The sequence below is a fragment of the Pararge aegeria genome, chromosome 9 (genome assembly GCF_905163445.1).
Source record: "Pararge aegeria chromosome 9, ilParAegt1.1, whole genome shotgun sequence".
NCBI classification, from domain to species: Eukaryota; Metazoa; Arthropoda; class Insecta; order Lepidoptera; family Nymphalidae; genus Pararge; species Pararge aegeria.
In genome coordinates this window covers 18,400,974-18,426,439 of record NC_053188.1, presented here as the reverse complement: position 1 = coordinate 18,426,439, position 25,466 = coordinate 18,400,974, and the positions used below count along the sequence as shown (strand labels likewise).

General features: G+C 36.5%; 1 protein-coding gene across 21 annotated transcripts; it reads left to right on the top strand.

Moving 5' to 3' along the window:
* Nucleotides 1-199: 199 nt before the first annotated feature.
* LOC120626157 (cytoplasmic dynein 1 intermediate chain) lies at nt 200-24,633 on the top strand. Of its 21 annotated transcripts, none has more exons than XM_039893493.1 (17): nt 200-346; nt 1,352-1,482; nt 2,204-2,394; nt 2,767-2,894; nt 5,878-5,910; nt 9,584-9,604; nt 10,593-10,640; nt 13,537-13,674; nt 14,101-14,257; nt 14,827-15,081; nt 16,229-16,346; nt 16,649-16,880; nt 17,778-17,938; nt 18,735-18,875; nt 19,470-19,595; nt 21,287-21,435; nt 22,568-24,633. In XM_039893493.1, the coding sequence occupies exons 2-17, from the start codon at nt 1,369-1,371 to the stop codon at nt 22,569-22,571; spliced, it is 2,016 nt and encodes a 671-aa protein (XP_039749427.1). In that variant the 5' UTR covers nt 200-346; nt 1,352-1,368; the 3' UTR covers nt 22,572-24,633. The 21 variants fall into 21 exon arrangements, with proteins under 21 accessions (XP_039749427.1, XP_039749423.1, XP_039749432.1 ...); XM_039893489.1 differs by having other exon boundaries at nt 5,848-5,910; XM_039893490.1 differs by lacking the exon at nt 200-346 and adding an exon at nt 447-532 and having other exon boundaries at nt 5,848-5,910.
* Nucleotides 24,634-25,466: the final 833 nt, after the last annotated feature.

Genomic DNA, 25,466 nt, shown 5'->3' with positions numbered 1-25,466 from the left:
TCAAAAACTTCAAAGAGTCCTAATAATTTTTTGCAAAGGAAAATAGGCTTTCGTTCAAAAACCTAATTTGAACTCTGTACGACAGACCCTGGTTCGTACAAAAACCAAAGATGCGGAATGCGGATAACCAAAGAGTCGGCGAGCAGCATGACCTGAATAATGATCGATTTTTTTTATCTGGCGACATTGTACTTTTCTGTCAAACTTACAAAACTTGCGAACTACAGACTAGAAAAATGTGAATTTGTGTCCTATTGTGAAAATATTTACACTTTACAGTGTGTAAAAAGTAACTCTAAGAGATAGATTGTTACTTGAAGAGTGATAAATATAATAAAAAACAAGTGTATGTAGAATCATTGGATATATCTCCGTATATATACTACTGCAACTTTCCCGTTACCTGCATTCAATCAATATTTTACTTCTGCCACGTTTATTTCGCTGTTGCTCAGTTATTATTTATATAAGAAGCTCTTAAATAAACCCAGAGCCTTATATTTAAGTTGATAGTATTATTGCGAGCCCTAAAGTGAGTCATAATGCAAATGATCTAAGACACTGGCGACATGGCTATTGCAATCTAAAGTACGAACGTCTTCATGATGCCAAATCAATATTTTAACCGGTATACTTGCGGTATTGAGCAACAAGTCAATTTTATTTTGCCAGTAGAGTTATAAACTAAATCCGCAATAAGCCATAAATATTACTTAATTTGGAAAGTTTTAAATATTATTCGACAGTTTCGATATTAAAAAGAACATTAGGAAAAGAGTTTTATTAGTTTAATGTTTTCTTCGATGTCGCGGTGTTTATCTTCTCTATCCTCTTATATTGTAAAGACGTCTTCTCTGAGAATTTTCTATGTAAATTCTACTTTTGTCAAGATACATGTAAAACACTTAAAATATTAAGCAAACTTGCCTGCATCAAATCTGGGAAATATGTCTTCAGAATTTACACCTAAGTATAGGATTTGTGTGCTTTTAATTGTATCACATACTGAGTATGGAAATGTTGTAGAATTTAAGTAATTCACTTTGAAAAAAAACATGTTAACAGACAGTGCTCATAAAATAATATTTGTGAGGTCAATGTGGCAATTTGGCTTAACAACTTTACCTTAAACTTCATTAAATACAACAGTACTATTGTTCTGATAATATATGAAACAGTATCGTAGACACTTGCTTGGATATAATTATCAACTGCATGTGGTAGTATTTGTATACTCTGTAATAACTTGAAACAATGATTGCAATGGTTAAAATCTCTTACTGACAGTTCTGAAGTGTGTGTAAATAGCTGTACTAAAATCAGTCCTGTGAACATATGTTTTTGTTTGTAGAAGTTAAAATTTCAAGCATGTCAGACCGCAAGGCAGAGCTGGAGCGCAAGAAAGCAAAATTACAAGCTCTTAGGGACGAGAAGGACAGACGTAGACGAGAGAAAGAGCAAAAAGATGCTGATGAAGCACTGGTGAGATGATTATGATTTACCTACTTTACGGTGTGTGTGTCATTGTACCTTCACTATTATCACCATAATCAATATATTACCAGCCCACTAAACAGCCAGCCAAAAAAGCACACAAAAAACCAGACACGGGTCTCCCCTCAAAATGCGAAGGGTTTATGCTGTAGTCCATCATGTTGGCCAAGTGTGGATTGGTAGACTTCACACACCTTTGAGAAAGTTATAGAGAACTCTCAGACATGTAGGTTTCCTCACAATATTTTCCTTAACAGTTTAAATCAAGTGATATTTCAAATTCCTTAAATTAAAAACCTATAAGATAATAGTACTAACCAATGTGAGGAAACCAAAAATAATCTAAATACTACAGTACTTTAATATTGATTCATTGTTTTTGGAAAAATTCATATACATTAATACCTTCAAGGCTTCAATAGCCTGAAACAGCCAACTGCTGGACTAAAGGCCTCCCCTGACAAGATGGTTTGCCCAAATCATGACGCTGGGTGCAGAGAGGCAATGTTTGGTGAACACAGTAGATGCTAGTACAAGTAGTAGCTCAAAGGCACGCTGCTCTGTATATGAAAAAGGGCATATAATTATATGCCCTTTCATAAAGACACCTGCGGGAAGAGGAGGCCTGGTGACCGTTGTATTCTGATCTGCTGTTACCACACTGCTCAAATTCATACAGAAGGATAGTAAACATGCAACCTCGTTCTAGCAACGCGCATCCACCGCGTCCAGCTTGGACAGCCGACGCGACCTTGACGAGATGCTGTCCTCGCTTGGCGTAGCGCCAGTCAAGGATGTATTGTCGTCGCTATCGTCGATGACATCGCTCACGCCTCCGCAGACAGCGTCGCCCGACGCCAGTCTGCCGCACACAGACAAATCCAGCCTACCTCCACATGGGTAAGGCAATTTTCACTACATCGTGATGACCTCCGTGGCGCAGAATGTTTTATAAGTGGAAGTTCATCATCCTGAAATCCGACATGTCTATTGTGATTGAATATTTTCTTGGTTGTAAAAAAATAACACCGCTAATGTAGGCAATGCGTGCTTAGATATATCATAATTGGATATGTAACTTGTCGAATTACAAGGTACTCAAGGTACAAGGGATAGTTCTTGTACTTGTAGAGTAGGGAGTTTTACGCAGTACTCCATAGTCTGACAAATTCGATAGTTCGACTCTGCTTTGTCGGATTACTGGGGTATACTACTATTAAAGACTGAGTGTCATGCAGATACATAAATGAAATGAACTTTATCACTCTTCAGAGGCTCAAAGAAACATCAACAATTGCAAGTGGTTTCTGTGCAATCCACCGACATTCCGCCGAAAGAAAACGTCACATACGCCAAGCAGACTCAAACAACCACTTCGGGAGTTACTGAACTGCGCGATGGTAAGTTATCACTCTGTTTCAATTTAGATTTTCCTTTCTTTTGCTTTAAATATTTATTTTTGATTTATTTTTAAAGGAACTTAGTTAGTTTAACAGTTTTAATTTACCTTAACATTTTCATTTGTGATCTTTTTCTTAACAGAAAGTTTAGTTAATGTCTTTTCGCGGAACACTCTTACATTCACGCCACGCGTGCTAAGTCAAATCAAAGTGGAGTATTTTTTATTATTACAATCACAGTGGCAACTTCAGGCATGATATGTTGTCGGGTGTTTTTAATATTTCTGTCATTTTTTTGGTACACATTTTCTTTACAAATAAAAAAAAATATTTATTGAAATAAACACGCGTGGCGCAGTTTTGAAGCATTTGTCATTTTTTAATAAAAATAATACGTACAAAGATTTTATTTCCAAATGTTAATCATTCCCGAAAATTTCACTTTTCACTATAAAGTACTAAGTACATTTTGTATTTATTTATATTGGCGCCCCAATAGCCAAAATAAGATTAACCACGTTTTAGGCCGGTCGCCTATTGGAAGAGTTTTTCTCTTGGTAGAGTTCTTTAGATTCCATTCTGATTACACAATTTATAATACTCAAAAGTACAATTTTGAATCGTATAGTACGTCGGATGTATGGACATCCTCATCTATTTACATTTTATCCTTGACACTGCAAAGTGCAAACAACCTTAATGTATATGATGAAGCCTGTTGCAATCTGGGATCCTGATCATCAGACCAGATCAAGAGAGATCATCCATGATCTAGCGCGCGTCGTTTTCTGACGAACAAATTCTTATATGCTGCCGGCCATAAACATGGTCAATTTAATACTGACCCAAGAATTTCATAGATCTTCTGTTTTTTACTGTTTTAATTTAAATGAATTACGTCTTGTGTTGGATCTTGTTGTAAATAATGATTCAATATGGGTATAAGTTCTGCATTGCATTAATTAATAATTATTTGAAGTTTGACACATTAGTTATTTTATTAAAAAACTAACAACATTATGCAGTACAGAATGGATTGAGATTTGTTATATTTTATGTGGAATGTTATTTTGCCCTTGAAAGTCAAACTGTATTTTGACTACAAGTTGGCAAGCAAATTCTCAAATTAAGCCTTTTGTGTTTTTATTATTATTTTATATTTTTTCTTTTTTTATCATTTCAGCTTGTTAGCTAACATAATTTGAGAATTTGTCTTCTAAAAATACATTAATATATTAATAATGATTTAACTGTGATGTCTCTTGGGTGATGGTTTTAACCAGGTCATTTGCAAATATTGAATGTTTTAAAAATTATAAAATGTCAATGAAAGGTGTAATCATCTAGAACGTTATTAGATATTAATAAAATCATCAGAACAATTATTTTGGTATCATGAATGCAGACCTCTCAAATTAAATAACATCTTAATGTTTTGAAATTGATTTTGTGCGAAATTTAATTAAAAAATATTTATATCTTTAGTAGTGAAATCTTTATTTATCTATATAAAGATCTTTATAGTTATTTATTTTTTTGGTAGTAAAAAATAATAATAAGAGAGCCTGACTAAATTTTTTGAGAAATAATTTATTAAACGTTTCGTTAAATAGTTTAATATGTTCAGGTGTAGTTCTTACGTCTGTAATTAATTGATAACTTGAGAGGGTTGCATTTATATATTAATTTGAATAGTACAATTGTATAGTCATTTTGTTAGATTTTCACTTTCCTCTGTTTTAAATATAATTTCTTCTTTAACTCTGGGCTTCTTGCCCTCTTCATGTAAAAATATAGTATTTGCAAATACGGCCACTTCTGTAATAACCAACGACATCGGTAGTTACAAAAAGCAGTATTTACTTTTATCACGTCGTTTTGTGTTCCGGCCTATAGTCAGTAGTCTGAATTTATTTTTATATTGTTCATACTTAAAGTTAGAAGTCATAAAAATCATAGAAGCTTTTTTAGTACGTACACGTTAGACAACATATTAGCTACAAAGCTTTTTACAGATATTGTGAATAGATCTGCTTCAAGTATTTTCGACCACTGCGAAGTGACTTTCTGTTTGGATTTAAAAATAACAATGGATTGGATTAAAAAAAAACAAATAACATCGCCGAATATAAATTGGACAACTTATAGTTCCATTGAGTAAAAACTTTTTGGTTCTAATATAAAACTAATTAATTGTCTAGGTCTAAAAGTGGCATGATATCTATGCTTTACAATGCCCTCAGTACTCTAGAAGTGGGTAGTTATATGAAGATAATAAAAGACAGTGGAGCGAAACTTATTAGGAGCCTGATATTTAAGGAAATTAAATTGTGGGCTTTATAATTTAAGCCTATTAAGATTTTGAGCTCTATATTGATGGAACAAAATAAGGGTTAGATATAAATAGAACTATAAATTTTGACTACAGATTTTCACGCAATGTTTTGTTTTCTGTTTGCTTAACGTGCTGGCCAAAAGTATGTGGTTTATTTTTTCTTATAACTTTACTGTTTGTTCTTTTAATCTAAAATGTTGTCATGATCTGGGACTATCATTTATTATCATGTTTCCTCTTATATCGGTTTTTGACATACAAATATCATACGCAAATATGTAATATCTAAATTATTTACATACCTCTCGTAATTCCCATTCTTTGGTTTGATATAATAATACAATCTTTGAAGACATTGTTTTATTTTTAATATACAACTTGCTTATATTTCGATGACACATCGGTTCCAGTAAGAAGCTGAGACACGACTTAGAAATACAGTTCTATCCCGTCTTTAACTACACACATTTAACATATGTCCCATTTTATGACAGCAGTAACAAATGAACAAAAAAATACTTACGTCTTATTTTTTCTAGTATAATTAAAATTGACGACAAAAGTAAATACTGTAATGAGTTAGGCTGCAATGTTTGTGTTTGTGCTACCATAAACAAGGCTGCTCTTCCAATGCATCACCGCTTGCAGGATACATGGAGGACTGGTGGCGGCCGCGCAAAGGTAATACACCACTTATTAACACTCCTTTACTGCGGCCACTATATTATCGTTACGTCGCGAAAGTTGAAAACATGGGCGGGCACTGCGCAGGTTCATATCCTGTTCAGTTTCAGTCACTTAAATAAATAGCGACCCTTGTTGTGTCGCAATAAGGTTCAATATTAATTGCAGTACATTCACATCCTTTTTGCTTATTTTCTTTATTCCACTACTACAAGTTAACGTTTGACTGCAATGTCACCTGTAAGGCTAGCATGCGCACTACGAGATAGTTATCTCTATACGTTACTCGTATGTTTCCTACGGAGATTGACGAGATAATGGGTAGAGATAACTCTCTCGTGGCGCGCATCCTAAACCTACTGGTGGAAGTCATGATGCATTCTAAGCAGTAGTAGCAGACTAGCCTGTTAGGGATTGCTAAACACCTAATCGGTTTTTACGCGACATCGTGCCGACACGCTAAATCGCGGACCGTCTTTGTCGGTATTGTTATAATGAGCAAAGGCCTATAAGACAAGACATACGAGGGCTTTCGATATGACCATTTCATGATCGGTCTGTCACTTATCACTCAGTGGGGCTATGATTGGTCGATAATGTCGTTTACTGTGCTTCTTTTATTTATCCATAGTGTGAAAGTAAAAATATTTTGATGTTTGACGGCCTCTATCTTTGAATGAAAACACCACTGTAGTCAAATTATAGTGTCATAGTGTATAGATAAACTCATTATTGCATAATAATACAAACAAAAAATGAAATGTATACACAGAGTTAAGAACACACAGAAACCGTGTACACGACTAATATTGAAGCATCAAAAACCACTCCACTTTAGTAGGGTTTCTCGAACAGGCACTGAGTCACTTCATTCCCTTTAGCAGTTGACAGTAATTATTTTTACCTCCTTTGTTCTAAACGTTTACCAAAAAATGGGGTAAATGGGAAAAGTTTGTGAGCTGGCATTGTTCTGCGGGTGTGAAGTGAGTTGCGCGGGGCGTTTTCACTGTTTTTGGACAAAATGCACTGCATGCAATAATGGCTGCATGAGGGTTCTGTATGTTCTTATTTCTGGGGGGTTCACACTTGATCTGTCACAATTTAAAAAAAAAACGCGATTGACTATGTACTTGTACACAAAGGCTTACAGTCAAAACACTGATAGAACGTACGCTACATTAATTTAACAACCCGGTTTCAACTTTCGTCACGAGAACTGTATTTCCTATTTGTTACATTGGTGTCGAATCGGCATGTCGGAAGAGGTGTGACTTTTTCGATTCGATTTTCTCTCCACCATCAATAAAATATGGGACTTGACAAGCAAGCTAATCAAAAAGGAAATATAAAATAGTCCACTGCAAATAATAATACGAATGAGAACGTCAAATTGAACTTGAATAAAATCTATTCTGAACTAAAAACATTCCAACGTATTACACGAAATTTTCAACCTCGCGAACGATGCGACGATGGTATTCGTATACTGAAACATTTTGTGAAAATGAACCTAAAAAGATTTATTTTAAAATTGTGCCACAAGGGCTTATACATGTACAAAAGAACTCGAGGTTTTAAAAAACATTTACTACGTAGATTTTAATAAGGTTTAAACGTTTCGATTCCTTAACGGTACGTGTGACGTACTAGGAAAGTATGAATTTCATAAATGTCTTTAAACACAAAAAATATGGTTCACTTTGACGGCAAACGACAATTTTTTTTTTTGTATTTCACATATTATTGGTTAACATTAATAAATAATTGATGTAATATATCATTAAGTTTCATGTTTTTGTTCATAAAAATTAATACCTAATGCATGCGGATTTAACATAATCCATTCATTAAATGGGGGAAATTGTATCCATTACCACAAGAACACAACTGTTCGCCGTCCGAACAATACGTTTTATTTTTGTCGCATGTAGGGTAAACCGTTCGAATCCTGAGCGAAAGGGGCTTTATCGATGTAAACAAAACAACGCCAACCTTTCAATATTATCTTTTTAACACTTGCTAAGTACATGATCTGATGAAAAACTGTATCAAAATAGACGTAAATACACAGCCCCCCAATTTGTTTAGAAGAAAAGTAGATTCTGTTGTAAATTGTGACGTGCCGAACCGCTTTCAAACATGGTCGATTTCTTTAACAGATGTTCATGGCGGTCAAACTTATGAAATCCGTCTTTCGCATCAGGGATAAAAAATAATGAATATTTTTTATCAATGTCTTGCATGGGGCTCGCATAGGTACCTAAACGAAGTCGTTTACCGCACTTATATGTCCCAACAACACTGGAAATTTCAAATCACGTCTTCTCCAAAAAATACAAAAAAGCGGGGTAAAATTGACAGCAAAACTGAAAGCCTTTTGTTTTATCACGTTTCAGCTTAAGGTACATATTACAAGTTAGGGTGTTACTATAGCTGCATTGACTAGAGGCTCCTTCCGCTCAGGATCGTAACGGACAATAACGATACTTGAAACCAAAGCATGCTCGAGTTTATCTGGAAAAGTGGATTGTGCGTTAGTTACTTCCTTCACAAGAAGAGACCTTCCCGTAAAGATACCCGCAACTTCCAATTTTGAGATGCGGTTTTTTTACGCAACTTCAGTCCTTAAAGTGGAAATGACGGCATCAGCACGCGTCGAATACTTTGGAACCGAGAATGGAATGCGGATGATGTGCGGAGCATGCGAGAATAAGGTTGGCTTCATACGCATTCTAAGTGCACTAAAAATCAATATAAAGTTCTGTATTATCCTTGGCCGTATCCAAGACTTGCACTGGAGCCCTTTTTTACACCCAAGTCCATTGCACTCGAAAGAAGCAAGAGTAGCGAATACTTTAATTCCTAAGTTTCCGTGGGAAGATACGACATTTTAAAACAGAAAATCCACCGTCTAGAATGTAATTTTTAATTTCTGAATTAGAGTATAACTTATATTTTGTGCCAAATCATTTTTATTCTTAAAATATCAATTTTTTATTGTCCGCTATCATTTTTAATAGTCCTTTTAGATCTTAAGATATTTCAACGAACTTCACAATATCTCCACCCATAAAAATCCACTAAAGTCTTACTATACCATTAATCGGCTTTTCTGGACAAGCTTATTTAACAGTATTAACTACTCGAACACTCATAACCATATTCATTGTTGGAACACGAAACTTCCATCAATAGTTAAGATTTACCTATCTTAGTTGAATATGGAAACTTTATTCACTTAATATTTTGTTTCGTTAAGAACAGTTAGGTGCTTGAGTATTTTAAAGTTACGCTAAAGTGTTTCAGATTGCTTAACCCTTGTTAAATCATATAACAACTCGTTAAGTAACTTACGCTGCACAATATTATAAGAATTACATAAACTTATTATTAACTATAACATGGAAATTCTATGTGCATTAGAACGTAATCTGACACAATCGGACACTTGCAGAAAACATGAATGCACTCCAAAAGTGGATTTAATAGCTAAATACTTTAGCACTATAAACTATCGCAAAGTAAAACAAAACATTACTTTTCCATTGAGATCTAGCTAGAAAAGCGAATAAAGTTTCATTGTGCACAATAAATAATGGAAAACACTCATTATTTAATAGAAAAATGTTTATAGATAATTGAACTGATTGACATTTTTGTCCCTATATAGCACACGCCACTGACTACTACGGTAAGTCATTATTCCTCTTGATTGCTTTATGTCTATCTCTCTAACATTACATCAGTTACTCCGGCTAATAACTCGGTGTCGGTTGTATTTACTAGGTCGTCTTACATAGTTATGTACATATAGACGTATCCTTTCTGTCACGCTTCTAGAAGTTTCTTACTAACATTTAAAATATGCGATTTCGACCAGATTACTGGATAACCAAAACTATTTCAATAATTATATAGTTTATTTCATACTATATTATCTAGAAATCTGGTACATACTCTACCTATAGGGGTCGTAAACGCATCGCCGTGTGATGTGGTTGTATGTTCCATTACCAAGTTAAGTTTTTGAGATAAAAAGAGATGGTGGCCTTCCAGAGTTCTCCACGTGGCTTCAATAGCCACTATCGAGGCCAAATATAAATGTCACACAACATAAACGTTTATTAATTCATTATAATATGTGTATAATAAGTTATGGTGGTGGTATCGGGAATCGCCATATCATATCACGCTCACTTACCCTTTCCGAGTCGACTAACGAACACTGCACAGGTCTTGATACAAATTGACCCATTTAATTTGAACTATAGGACTGATTGTTGCACTTCTCTCCAATACTGGATTTAGTTCTACAATGTGCAAAACAATCGATTTTTCTAATATGTACTGTATGTACGCAAAAAACATTTTTTCCAAATAAAAGCTTTAACTCATTTCATTTACCATTATTAAAAAATAATTGAAGGACAAAATCCAGGAAAACAGTCATAAATAAATTATACCTAATTAAGTTGAATTGCTTCTGTAGTTTTTTACAATTTACAGTCTTACAGTTAAATCAAATGGTGTCGCATTCATGGGTCATGCTGTAAATTATAAAATACTTACGCTAATAATTATATGTATAGAGTTTTTGTTTTTTTTTGTTTCTAATTATTATTTATAATAATAATGGTTAAAAGATACTGACATTGTTTTGTTTTCCTCCCCTTTTCAAGACGAGTACAATCTAAACCCGGGTTTAGAGTGGGAGGACGAGTTTACAGGTAGGTTTCAATTCCGAACCACAAGAACAATCATTGAACTAAAACTTGCCCTTGGTAGAGCCTGTGCCACTGTCACTTAGCATGTTAGTTCCTTACTTTTATCTTTTTCTTCATATATGTATTTAACGCTATTTAATCAAATATAGTCGCTAACAACAACATTTTAACATAGCACATCGTACAGATCAAATCATATATGTACACTCACGCAGTTGTCTATTTTCCCAGAAGGTGAATGGGCGCAACAGTTATTCCACACCAATATATTCTTTGTAAAATAGGAATACGTGATACACTTAAAGCAGACGAATGGTCGCGATTTAGCTTCTAAAATTCAATTTATTTACTTTTTTTTTTGTACTATATGGTAAGTTTTATTTGTCAAAATTTAATATGTACTTTAAAGGTACTTTGTATTTATAACAACAACGGAATATGTTTCAAATGTTGTCGTACGTATAATTAAATATATATAATTCATATGATTTGTCAGTTAAAATATAATCAATTTCTTTCAAAGTTATTATAGTATAACCAGAATTTAATTCAAATTATAAACTTGTTCATTCGTAAAGAGGAATAACTATTGAGCCTACTCACTTATAACATACTTTCTCTATGTGTTTACGCTGTGATGATATAATTTTTGATTTTTAATCTGTAGTGTTTTGATGTAGTAATATCTACTGTAAAAAAATGCTAAAATATACATGTCGGGCTTTAAGTTTTCTTTTAAATTTATTATGTTTGCATGTGACAGAAAATTATTGTGTTTATGCATGACAAGCAGTCATCATATTTTTAAAGTTATATGTTTTCCTATATATTTTATATTAAGTATAACTCTCTAGTGGAGAGCTCGGGAAGTTTTAAGTTTTTTTTTGCCTATTTTAATTTATTTTAAAGCTTTCTGTCACTCAAAATGCTTTTATGGTAATATTCACTGTGTGTCTAGTTGCACATGATTCAGTTTTGGTTTTTGGAGCAATGAAACTGTTTTATGGTCAACAATGTTCTCGGATAGAAAAACTTAACAGTAAGAAAGGATTGAAAATATTTAAATAACAGTTATTTATTTTAGGCGTTATAGATACAGAATGTTAGTAGAAATATTTTAATAGAATAGTAAATTGGTACATCGGTCCCACATAATTGTCTTTCTATACTTAATTCTTTACCAAATCTGAAGTTAGAAAATCGCATCAATAGCAAAATATAAATTACTTTTCGACATAAATCCTTTAAAAAAAAGTAACTAGCAATAAATTCATACTTCAGATTGATTACTAAGCTATGCATACTGTATCTATAATCAACTTTAGAATTTCTTACAATTAAGGAAATAGGTGTTTTTATTTTCGTTCGTCCGAGCTTTTTAAAGCATTTTTAACTTGATCACAGACAAGAATAGTCTACATCACGCTTACGTTGTGCTAACATTATCAAAACTGATATATTAAATCAAGCCATAGAGAGTAAAACCATCAAATGCCAATCAATAGCTTTTTTTTAAACAAATTGTCTAATAATTAACTCAAATTAATAAGATGAATGCTTATGAAAATATTTTAAAAATATAAATAGTCAACTCTGACTATCATATATAAAATAGCTATATCCTCTTTGAAAAGAGGTTCAGATAAAATAGTCACAATATTAATACGTCACTTAAAAATTGCCAAAGCAGGTTTGTTAAGAATAAATCATTTTCATCTATGGCTAGATTTACGAGTGCCATTTGAAATCTTCTTAACATTACTTATTCATTCATGTATGTACAACGTGAGTTTTATTTATTTGAAGAAGGGTAATCAAAGCATGCAAGATTATAATTTCTCGAACAATATTAATTTCTTAATATCCAACACGCTGCTTGTTTAAATTATTTACATCTGGAATAATCGATTTTGGAAGAATTTAAAACTGCTAGACTGAATTTTTTTTTAATAAAATTAATAGCATTAAAAAAATTACATTGAAATTAGTAATTTCAGTAAAGAGCTTACATAGCTTACACAAAGTTAGTCATTCTTTTAATTTTCAATTACTGAACCGGGCATTTGAGTTGATATGCGGAATCTGAGTGGTCATAATTCTGTGGTGACTTTAAATTATAAAAGTTTCATCCCTGATCTAGCATGCTTTTATTATGATTCTCTTGAATGTATAGAACACCGACAGTAACCTTATTTCGCTGGTAGCTGAAACAAATAGTGCAATTTTACACACGTTTCCTTTCACACACGTAAATCACATAACACGTCGTGTTTTCATGAAGTTTTTTATTACCTTACGTTAAAAACTTTTTTCAAGGATATATATTTTATACATTTTGATATTGTCAATATATACGTTGATGTATATTCGTTAACTTCATGAAATCAAGATCAAGGGTACGACCGACTTTCGTAATTAAATAAAAAATCGCTCAAAATTGTTTTACACGATTCTCCTATAGTAAAGTGAACAATTCCATTATACCCTGTTAAACTGAAATTCCTACCAAGTTACCAATTGAGAAATGTTTGTTACCATTTATGAATAAATAAATAAATTGGTTTGCGGCTAGTGCTTAGTGGCTAAGCTAAGTGCATAGCCAATCCTTAAAATAAATTTTCCTACGTCACTTTTGTATCGCGTGTATTTTGTTTCATAATCTTAACAATATTATTATTTATCGATGAGCTCGTGAAAACATAGTAAAACTTGCTACGAAATAAGTTGATAATATCTTAAAAATGTAGGGGGAGATGTTTGGCCAAAGGACAAAAAATTGTGGTCCGTTGTCATGTAATAAAGTCTGTCGTAAACCACGCATCATACACTGGCCGGCGCGCAAGGGCCATTCTTATTCACCGTCCAGTGCTTACATTCGACGGGGACGGCGCTCGGCAAGGCGAGGACGAAGAAGCCGCGTTCCACGGTAAACTGCCGCCGGGCATCCTCCCGCATGGCCTGCCGACCGTCAAGGAGGTGCAGCCGGCCGTCACTGCGGCGCCGCAGGAGAAGAAAGAGGAAGAGAAGGAGAAGAAGAGTGAGTTAATCTTATTCTATGAATATCATGTTTCGATTTTCTAAATGTAGAGGCCGATCAGGAAATGTTTGCAACTTTCTATAAAGCTTTATATATATGTCATAAACTCTATCTCCCTCTCCTATAGAAGGCCTATGACTAGAAGTGGCATATTAATGAAATTCTAACTAATCCCGTGAGAAACTTTCTTTTTTCCTGGGATAATATCAATAGCCAATGTTACTCTCCTTCCTTCCAACTTTATACCAAAAATCAAGTCGATTGGTTGCTTACTTATGGCGTGAAGGAAGGACAAACCAACAAACGAACACACTTTTGTAGAATTATATTAGTAAGGGAATATTTTATACGAAAGTTGGGTAAAAAAATAACACCACAAGTTTCTCACGCATGAATCCCCCAAACTTTTTCTTAACATTCATTTAGTCCGGGAGCTGAGCAATGACGAGAAGCAGACGATATTGCTGTCGTCCGAGTTCCAGAAGTTCATGAGTCGCGCCGGCCGCGTCATCGAGCGAGCGCTTGCGGAATCCGTTGACATCTACACAGACTACACTGGAGGCGGTGATAATGAGAATGCTCAGTAAGTACCTTGTAACTTGACATATTCTTGTTTAAAAGTCTTACAGTGGACCAGGCATAGGCATGCTGGTTTCTCTTCGATGTTTTCCTTCACTGTTAAAGCGAGCTATATTTAGTTCCTTTAACGAACATAACTCCGAAAAATTAGAGGAGAGGGCCGGGATTTGAACTGTTCCGCTGAATGGGAGGCCGAACTCTTTCGCACTGGGCTATCAAGTGGCGAGCATGTTCGGTTGCAAATCACGAGGTACTGGGCGGGATCTCCGGGTTGGGCCAGTATAAGTATTGGGTATGACGTCGTAGCTACCGAACGTAACAGATCAACGAATTTTGATTCTGTTCATTGTGTTTGAAATGTGTGAAGTGTGTAGAAGTCTAGTTCTCTCAGCTATGTTCGTTGTTTTATAGTCTAAGATGGATTTTTTGAACTCCCTCAATATGGGAATCAAATTAAGGGGATTGACTAGTAGAATAATGAGTACTTTGAATATCAATAATACACTATTACTGATATTGAAAGTCGGGACATTCTTAAAACCCAAACTTTTTTTAAATGACTCATAATCGCAGGGACGACAAGTCGGACGCGCGTCTGTCGCTGGTACGCACATTCTACGACGAGCGCTGGTCGCGCGGCCGCTGTGTCACGTGCCTCGACTGGTCCACCGCGCACCCCGAGCTGATGCTGGCCGCCTACCACAACAGCGACGACGCGCCGCACGACCCGGACGGAGTTTGCCTCGTGTGGAACACCAAGTTTAAGAAATCCACGCCCGAAGACATATTCCATTGTCAGTCGCCAGTTATGAGTGCTACTTTCGCCAGGTAAGACTACTACACAAGCGTTTCTAGAAATTTTCCTGTATTGATTTTAAGAGTGCACAAAATTCCGTAAAGATTCACTGACCTATACATTCAAGTGAATTTAAATAAAATTATGTATTTATTTGTCTTTTATTGCGATGCGTCTCTCAGTTATTTTCGTATAGGTAACTTGGAAGTGATCGCTTTTAGTCAGAAGGTCACTTTATGTGTGTGATATTTTTAAGTGCATTCATTGTATGTTTGCCTTTTTTGTAATATATACACAGATTTTACAATTTTGTTATCTTGTTCTTAATGTTTCTGATCGCAAAAGACTTGGTATTCCTCAAATTGATATTGGACATTCATGGTAACCCCATCATTGATATGGCAATACGCAAGTTATAAAACTGTTCATTTACCACTACATTCTCAAGAACTTTATGTTTTGTGGGATTAAATTCATTCTCCGCAGAAACTTTGGTTATGGCTTTCTCTAAATTTCAAAGCTCGTTGTTTAATTTTGTCTAGACCCGTTTGATTCAGCCAAAAAAAAATGTTATCAGCATTTCAGTCGGCGGACGTCTGCTGAACATAGGCCCAAAAAGTCCGACAACACTTGGTCCTCACACCCTTCCTCATCCACCCACTTCCTGTTACTCTCTTTATGTCGTCTGTCCATCGTACTGGAGGGCGTCCAACACTACGCTTGCTTGTTGGTGGTCTCGACTATAAAATTTTCCTGGTCCAACGGCCATAGCACCGACATGACTTGCTTATTGCCATGTCAACTTGCTGATGGTTTGGGTTACGTCAGAGAAGACAAGTGTATTTATATAATATAAATAAATAAATAAATATACTACGACAATGCACACATCGTCATCTAGCCCCAAAGTAAGCGTAGCTTGTGTTATGGGTACTGAGATAGCTGATGAATATTTTTTATGAATATAATATATGTGTATTATAACTTATAATATACAGATAAGCACCCAGACACTGAAAATAATTCATGTTCATCACACAAACATTTTCCAGTTGTGGGAATCGAACCCACGACCTTGGACTCAGAAAGCAGGGTCGCTGCCCACTGTGTCTCTCGGCCGTCAAATAATATTACACATATGACAGGATTAATCAATTATTTGCATATTTCCACTATTAGGTTCCATCCGAATCTCATCCTGGGCGGTACATACTCGGGCCAGATCGTACTGTGGGACAATCGCGTCCAAAAACGTACGCCAATTCAACGCACACCGCTCTCTTCCCTGGCGCATACCGTAAGTTACTTCTGTTATCCTAGTAAGTTGATCTCTTTTATTCCTTTTATGTTTTCTATTATGTTCTTTTTTGACAATCTATAATAAATACTTGTTCAAATACGATAAAACAGTTTTAAAATAATGAAAAAAAACGTAATATTAATTTTCCTAGCTGCGTTTTGGATTAAGAACCCAAAGTATGAATTCCATTAAAAGTTTATCTTTATTTGTTGGCTTAATCGAATTTGGAAAACATTTAAGCTTTCGTTTTTCAAATTACGTTTATAAAGCCTTCTAGAACTGTTATCTCGTTCCAACAGCACCCAGTGTACTGCCTATCCGTGGTAGGCAGCCAGAACGCGCACAACTTGATCTCCGTGTCCACCGACGGTCGCATGTGCTCCTGGTCGTTGGACATGCTGTCCCAGCCGCAGGAGACGTTGGACCTGCACCACCGCCAGAACAAAGCCGTCGCCGTCACGTGCATGGCGTTCCCGCACGCGGACGTCAACAACTTCGTGCTGGGGAGCGAGGATGGCAACATCTATACGGGTGAGTTCCTGCCAGTTCTCCAGATATCATTACTCGTACTCGTTTCTCCAGATAGTCTCCCTATACAAAGAGTGAAAGAGAGTGTTTATATACACTACTTTTTTAGAACATCATCATCAATAAATGCGAAAATGTGGATGGATAAGGTGTTTGTTACTCAACCACCCCAGAAAAGCAGATGGGCTACATCTTATCCCGGACAATTTTACAATTTTACACCCCTGCCAGATTTTTCAAGAAGAAAAACATGCGATGCAGTCTTTGGGGACTTCCGATAGAAATGAAAACTAAATCTATGTACATATGTAGACAGTAGACATATAGCTCATAGAAAGCGTTCGGCGACGATGTCACGAGATCAATGCTATTGTTCAGAGAAAAAAACTAACACCTTTTGTTCTAGAACTTTTTTTAACTCGATAGTTTGTATCATAAATAAATATATTCATTCAATATTTTACATAGTTACTTTACCTGCTAAAACTCTGTAATGTAAGATATGCAAAGCGCGCGAACTTATATTACGCTCATAACATATTACGCTCTTATCGTGCGTGCTCGCAATGGTTTCGGTAACGGGGACAGTGGTCTATGGTATTTAGTTTCACAGTGTTATGTCACTTTACAGAATTAACATGATTTTTTTTTTCACATAGCGGCCTAGTTCGAATCCCAGCACTCACCTCTAACTTTTCTAAGTTATGTGTTTTTCTCAAAAGATATGTGGAGTCCACCAATCCGCACTGCGCCAGCGTTGTGGGAGGAGGAGGTAATGGGTCGATATGATGATGATGATGAATATTTTTTTTTATGAACAAAATCAATATTGTATATTGTAAAGTCGTGGAACAGAAGTTGGTAGTTTTAATGATAGCTAATGAGCCCCGCACGTGGCAGGCTGCCGGCACGGGCAGCGCGCCGGCGTGGCGGACAGCGTGGAGGCGCACGCGGGCCCGGTCACGGCCGTGGCGTGCCACGCCGCGCCCGCCGCGCTCGACCTGTCGCACCTCTACCTGTCCGCCTCCGTGGACTGGAGCGTCAAGCTGTGGAGCCTCAAGGTACGTGCCGCATCTGCAGAAAGCTCTACCCACGTTTTATCACTCTTATGTTTTTTCTAGAAACCCGAAAACGGAAAGATCTAGATGGCGAATTAAAACGTAACATCACGCACGTATTCCATCACGCACGTATTCGACGCACGCATCAAATTGTTCAAAAATAAGGTTGCAAGATGTACAATGTCACTCCTAGCCCGGAAGGTAGCGTTGCAAATAGCAATACAAAAGTGATAGTAAGACGGCTGATATTAACAACGATATTTGATCTTATCTTGATAAATAGTTCGTGTCACACTGAGCTGAAAAAAACTGTCAGTTGCATTGTAGGGGCGATTATGCTTATATTGCGACGGATAAAAATGCAGAAATAATATAGAGTGCAAGTAAAATTAAATCATTCGAGGTCTAGTGAAAAAGATGTCAAGCAATCGACGTGTAAACGCAACCTAAAATGCAATGCCCGAACTATCTCTCCAGCATTAACCTTATGCAGACGCCATGAAGCGCTGCCCTTCATTGATACATACGCGTTGCATCTACGCGGTAGTCGGTTGCTTCTAAAATATTTCATTATTTATAAATTGAATAGTCATCAGGCTATTTCATAACATATTCGAAGATTGTTGCGAATATTCTAGGATCTCACTGCTATCGCTTAAATCGGTAATTTTTCGTTCTTAATTCATAATTTTATTCAAGGTCACTTTAAAATAAACTGTCAAACCCGCCACTTATCTCAGTGTTTGGTATTCGCTTTAATGAATTTTTCTCAATGCATGAACGCACGTGTCTTCAGGAGAACAAGGCGCTGTACTCGTTCGAGGACAGCGGCGACTACGTGGCGGACGTGCGCTGGTCGCCCGCGCACCCCGCGCTGTTCGCGGCCGTGGACGCGGCGGGCCGGCTCGACCTGTGGAACCTCAACCGTGACACTGAGGTACCGCACGCGGGCGCACACCGGGCCCAGGGCTTCGAGACCAGAGCCATCGGCATAGCTCAGCTGATTTGCAGATGAAGAGACAGTGGATTGACCCCTTCTTGAAATTCCAAAAGAAATCATCATCTATGATATTGCAAGAAGGGTTTCTTGCAATATCATTGATTTCGGGGTCTTTCTGTTAATAGTGGTTCTACCGTAAGTCTCATGGGTCGTACCTGTTCGCCTGAATGTCTGTCTCATAAATTGAAATGACATCAGCATCATCAATTCAACCGATTGACGTCTACTTCTGGACATTGGTATTTTGTAGGAAGTTCCAAAATCCACTCGATTAACGTCGGGGAACCATCCGTATCCAGTACAAGCGGCAGAATACCGTGGGGCCCGGAAAAATCAAGTCAAGTCATCTCACCTCGGTTAGATGATGTTGAAATGGGACATGGGCAAATATATAATAATTATCATTGCATTAGTTAACGAAAAGGTTAGCATATTTTACCAGCCCAGGATTCCCCAAGTTACCCAATATAGGTTAGCTGGGAAAATCCCAGGAACAATGAGTGGATTGCAATCTTATTGTGTCGTCACTAGGTGCCGATCGCCTCAGTGATGTCAGAAGGAGGAGTGGCCTTCAACAGGGTGTCGTGGAGCCCGAGCGGGGGCCACGTCACGGCCGGGGACGACTCTGGCAAGATCTGGGTCTACGAGCTCGCTGAGGTAATTATTGTGCTTCTCTTTTTCAGCTAACTTTGTTGTTGGAGTCTGTAGAAATTTAAAAACAGCTCTTAAAACACATTATACCTCAACCTAAAGATAAAATAGCTGCCTTCATTATGAAATACTCAGTGTAATACCGGAAAGTATGTAGTGACGAATGTAGGAGGTTTTTTTAGTCCGCATTTCACTAAATTACATCTGCAGTGATGTAGGACACCCCAGCCGTTGGTATTTATGAAGATTTTCCTTCTCTAAATTAGGAATTAGATATACTTATTTGTTCCGTGTAAATAACATCTGTGGTGAAGTCGGGCATGCTAGCCGACAGTATGTATGAGGATTTTCCTGCTCCAAATGAGGAAAAAAGAAGAGTCTGCTTATGATCGCATGGCTAAATTGAAAAGTGACTTAACTATACGATCGAATCACTCTTTATAATAACAAAAACTGTTTTTTATATATTTAATTTTTTTTCAATATATTATTTTTATAATATTAGCACGATAAACCGCTAACTACACACACTAACCTCACAATGTAAATGTGCTGAATAATTGTTATATGACACCAATAATGACTATTCAATTAACATAGACAATTATTAGGTATGAATTGAATATATAAACACAGTGAAGAGCAGCTGACTGTATGTTTCTCGCTCGGATACACTCGGCAGTCCCGAGCTCACCCGATCGAGCCTTTCACCTCAGAGCGTGACGGTTCAGCTTAACTTACTACGTACGGAAAAATGGCGCAGTGCGCTAATGGAAAGTTTCACTTCAAAAATTATATATATGTAAAAAAACCGCATATACGAGCGCATTTCTCGGGTCCGTACATCCTTTAAAGTCACCAGTGATATTTACAGTCATAAGTGACATTAAAAATATATATGACAGTTTGTTTTAATAAGAAATTATTTTATTTAGAGACCTGAAGTAAAGTCTTTAAATGTTTCTTGTATATAATTTCAAACCATATCATTATTTCAATTGGTAGAATGCTTTGTAAATAAATCTTTTATTTTCACAGAGAAACGCAATTTCGTTTTTACTTCAACTACGCATTGAAGGGAATAGTTTAATCATTATTATATATAACTAGTGATAGCGCATTGGGAACAAGCCCGACTTCACTTTCGGGGGTCCGAGTTCGAATCCCAGCACGCACCTCTAACTTTCCTATGTTATGTGCGTTTTAAGTATGTAATTAAAATATCACTTGCTTAAAAACATCGTGAGGAAACCTGCATGCACTTGTTCAATGCGCTATTGGACAGCAATGCCCAATGCAGCATATTCCATGGAATAGAACCCATTGAGCATTGCTGTCCAAAAAATTCATGGAACAATGCTGTCCACCCGTTGTTGATATACTCAGAGAATATTGAATGACCTTAAATCCAATATTCGCAGAGTATCACTAAAGTCCACTATATTAATATCATGTCTTGTATAATGTTTAATGTCATCTTTCATTCTCATTTGTCTTATAGTTATCCATAAATTATGTAGTTCTATCTAGTTAACAAGATGAAAAAAAATAATGATGTTCTTAAGGGTGTGCGGAGTCCACCAATACGGCCTTAACCCCTTCTCATGGAGATGGCAACCCGTGCTCTGTAGTGGGCCGGTAATGGGTTGAAGTGATACATACTCGAGGAAATAACGAGTGCCATCTCCCATTCGCAGAGCGTGGCCCAGCCGCGCCACGACGAGTGGAGCAAGCTGGTGTACACGCTTCAGGAGCTGCGCAACAACCAGGCCGACGAGGAGACCGACCGCCTCAGCCTCGCCACCTCGCTCACCAGCCTCAGCTCGCTGGCCAGCAACCCGCTGAGGTGAGCTGGCGCACTGCCGCATCCACACCGCAGTTACCTTTTGTAGATCAACGTTACCGGCGCTCCGCCGTAGTGCTACCGCATCCACGCCGCAGCTAACTTTTATAGATCAACGTTTCCGGCGCTCCGCCGTAGTGCTACCGCATCCACGCTGCATTTACCTTTTATAGATCATCGTTTCCGGCGCTCTGCGGTAGTGCTACCGCATCCACGCCGCAGCTAACTTTTGTAGATGAACGTTTCCGGCGCTCTGCGGTAGTGCTACCGCATCCACGCCGCAGCTAACTTTTATAGATCAACGTTTCCGGCGCTCCGCCGTAGTGCTACCGCATCCACGCCGCATTTACCTTTTATAGATCATCGTTTCCGGCGCTCTGCGGTAGTGCTACCGCATCCACGCCGCAGCTAACTTTTGTAGATGAACGTTTCCGGCGCTCTGCGGTAGTGCTACCGCATCCACGCCGCAGCTAACTTTTATAGATCAACGTTTCCGGCGCTCCGCCGTAGTGCTACCGCATCCACGCCGCATTTACCTTTTATAGATCAACGTTTCCGGCGCTCTGCGGTAGTGCTACCGCATCCACGCCGCAGTTAACTTTTGTAGATGAACGTAATTCAGCAACATCGACAGCTAAAGAGTTGTTTATTTTTATTATATGTATTATGTTGACGTTGTTAGTCCTTCTTGTAATGTTCTTCTTCTACTTTTGCTTTTTTTGGCTTTTTTGACCAAATCAACACGTATTTCGCCAAAAACAGTAACCATTCTATATTATGAAAATTAAGCTTAATTTGCTAAACTCCGCGAAAAATAGGAGAATCTGTATTATTCGTTCAACATTGTAAAGTCAACATCCCCTATTCGGTTTCTACGCGACATCGTACCGGAACGCATAATCGCCGGCATATCTGTGGTGGGGTGGTAACTAGCCGCGGCCGGAGGCTCCCACCAGAGAAAATTTAGAGATAATAAATTCCCTAATTGCCCCTGACGGGGATCGAACCCGGGGCCTCCCACTTAACATCACAGCGATTACCGTTGCGCTGGAGAGATCGTCAAATTCATCAAAATCAGTTCTTGTATGTGCGTACATTAACAATGCAATTCTGATGTATATTATTATTTTTACAGATAACTGCTGCACTGGGATATACGCTGCACTTGGAAGTTGTAATTTAGAAAGGCAGAGCAAGACATGACCGAAGTATTGGTGCGGGAATGATAAAATCCTATTTAAATATTAAACCTTAATTCTCGATCATAGCATAAAGGTAGCTTGTCGGAAAAACACCTACGTTTTTTTAAGTCTGGTAGTAGTGTTCCGGTGCGTTTCGTGTATAAACCGACCTGACTACCATACTCCCTAACAAGTTTGCTCGCTACCATCTTAGACTGCATCATCACTTACCACCAGATGAGATTGCAGTCAAGGGCTAACTTGTAGTGGAAAAAAAAATTAAAAAGTTTCAGTTTCGTTAAAATATGTCAACCAAAGTTTTAAGTGTGCTCCACAGATAATAAAATATATGGTTAAGGCTTCACAGTTTTCTCCTTTGTATATTTAAAATATCTATCAATTTATAATCGATTAATAGTATATTTATTTGGAAAAGTGTGAGATTGAGATGTTAATATCTTGATTTACATGTATATGTTGCCAATACTGATGGACTGTAATTGCGGGCATAGGCATAAAGAATTTAAATGCCTACCGTACCGGCAAGATTCATTTCGTTCATTTCGAATTTTATTACCACTTTTGCAAGTATTTCGTTCGTTTTTCATTTAATTGTAAAGGAAAATTGGATTGTTTATTAATTAAAACATTTACAACCCTACTAAAGTCGTGAAAATAATTGCGCCTTAATGAGCGGTGTTAAGGTGCAATTTAGCTTAATAGATGGTTAGGTATATAATACATCTAAATACAGTAGGTACGACTATAATAAAAATGTTTTCCCGCGGATTTGTCAATAATCAATGGATACTTTAAAACTTAAGTATGCCCGGGAATGCATGCATATTGTGTAACTACCACACTGTATAATATTTATTTATTACCGTTCACTCCATCAAAAAATACATGCAATAATTCTATGGTCTAAAAACAGCACAAATTCATTGTTTTATAACCAAACTAAGTAACTGTAGTTAAAAAAATTAACGAGATATAGAATAAAATTACTTATGATTTTCTAAAATGATAAAATATTCGTTAGAGCAGCCCTTCTAGTGTTAAGTTCTTTATTAAAGTTCAAAAATTGCAGAACCGCCGGGTCTCTCCAAATCGCATGGTGTATTTAAATAAAGGGTTTTTAATATTATATGACAGAGTAAGCCTACCATCGGTCCGCCATTTTTTCAACAATATCTGCTGCGCATTTTACCACCGCTCAGCTGCTGTATATATTTGTATTGATGCTAGCTGGCATCAATACAAATAATTATTATACATAAGATAAAATGCTCAAAAGCATCAGGTTTTCCATCTATCTTAAGTTTTACTGGTGTTTTTCAGTGAAGTGACTTGATAGTATATACATATCGATGTTTCAGAATCGGTTGGCAAGAGAGCTTAGCTGACTTGGCTGTGCACTCAATACAATTGATATTATATTTTATCCAACTGTTAAACCTTGATAACTTTACTATTGCCGGACTAGAAGTAACTGCACGGTACGTGCTTGCATTTAGTATCACGCCGGTTCCGCAATTTTTATGTTTATTTAAACTTTTGTATTAGGTTCTACTATCAAGATGTAATTATTGTTATAAACAAATACGCGTTACTCATATAAACTAAGTATTATAGTGAAATTATATTTATTAAAACACCCTAACTCGCTATGACATTCAAAACTAAATTACAATTTATGGCGCAAAACTTTACAGTTGTATGCAGTTGTGTTTATGTACAAAGAGTAGTGTCATAATTTAAATATCATACATAATCAGGTACCTACCGGCATTGCCACCACTTCATACCACCATCATGTTTGACGTCACAAAGTGTTTGACCTAGCAAGTAAGGCCCAGTGCCATGTGCTTAGCACATTACAGTAATAAATTAACCAATAACAGAACATAGTTTTTTATGTTCTGTTATTGTTTATGTTATATGCGCGCAATGTTTTGAATGTCATAGCAACAAAACTATTGTGACTAAGTTGGAATATTAATAAACATATTGCTTATAAGTTTCTTATTTTTCTCGAACTGAACCTTTTGATATTCGTAGATCACAAAAGATTGACAATGGTCGAAGCGATAAAGCTACTGCCTGCCTTCACAGTCTGTATTCAGACTAAGGACCATGCATCCATACAAAAAAATCACAAACTCCGAAAAGTAGTCTTTAGATTGACTTTAAATATTAAACACATTGTTTTTAAAAATAAAAAATTTATGAAGTGGATAAATAACACTGATACTACTAACACTGAGAAGTGGAAACATGATAACTATAATTTGATTTATGCCAGATATTAAATTGATTAGGATTTTAACAAAATAATTATTCTTGAATTAATATAGTTTTGAAGAAATAAATTAAACTTAATTGACAACCAATGTTAATGACATTAGAGTTGGTGGGTATGAATGAATGAATATACTTTTATTGCACACCACAAAAAGTACATTAAAAAGAAAAGTATAACAATGCAATGTCTACAATTTGGCAGTCTTATCGCTTGGGTATTTGATATAAATATGACTGCATTATTGATACACTACAGTCCTATATGGACTCGAACAATACAAAGATACCTCCCAGTGTCTTAGTTGTTATCATAATAATAGACAGTTAAACTAAAGCATGGCATGAGTTTTACTATAAGAATCATCATCATCATCTTTCAAAGAGCCCATAGTTGGGTACAGGAATCCTTTAAGCTCACCACACTAATCCAAACAGAGCCAAGTTAAAACATCATTATTATATTGGGTTATAATGTTGTGTTGGAATGCATTTTTAAGCTACATTTTGGCATAAGTAACTATTTTTACTGCCTCAACATTCTTTTATGTG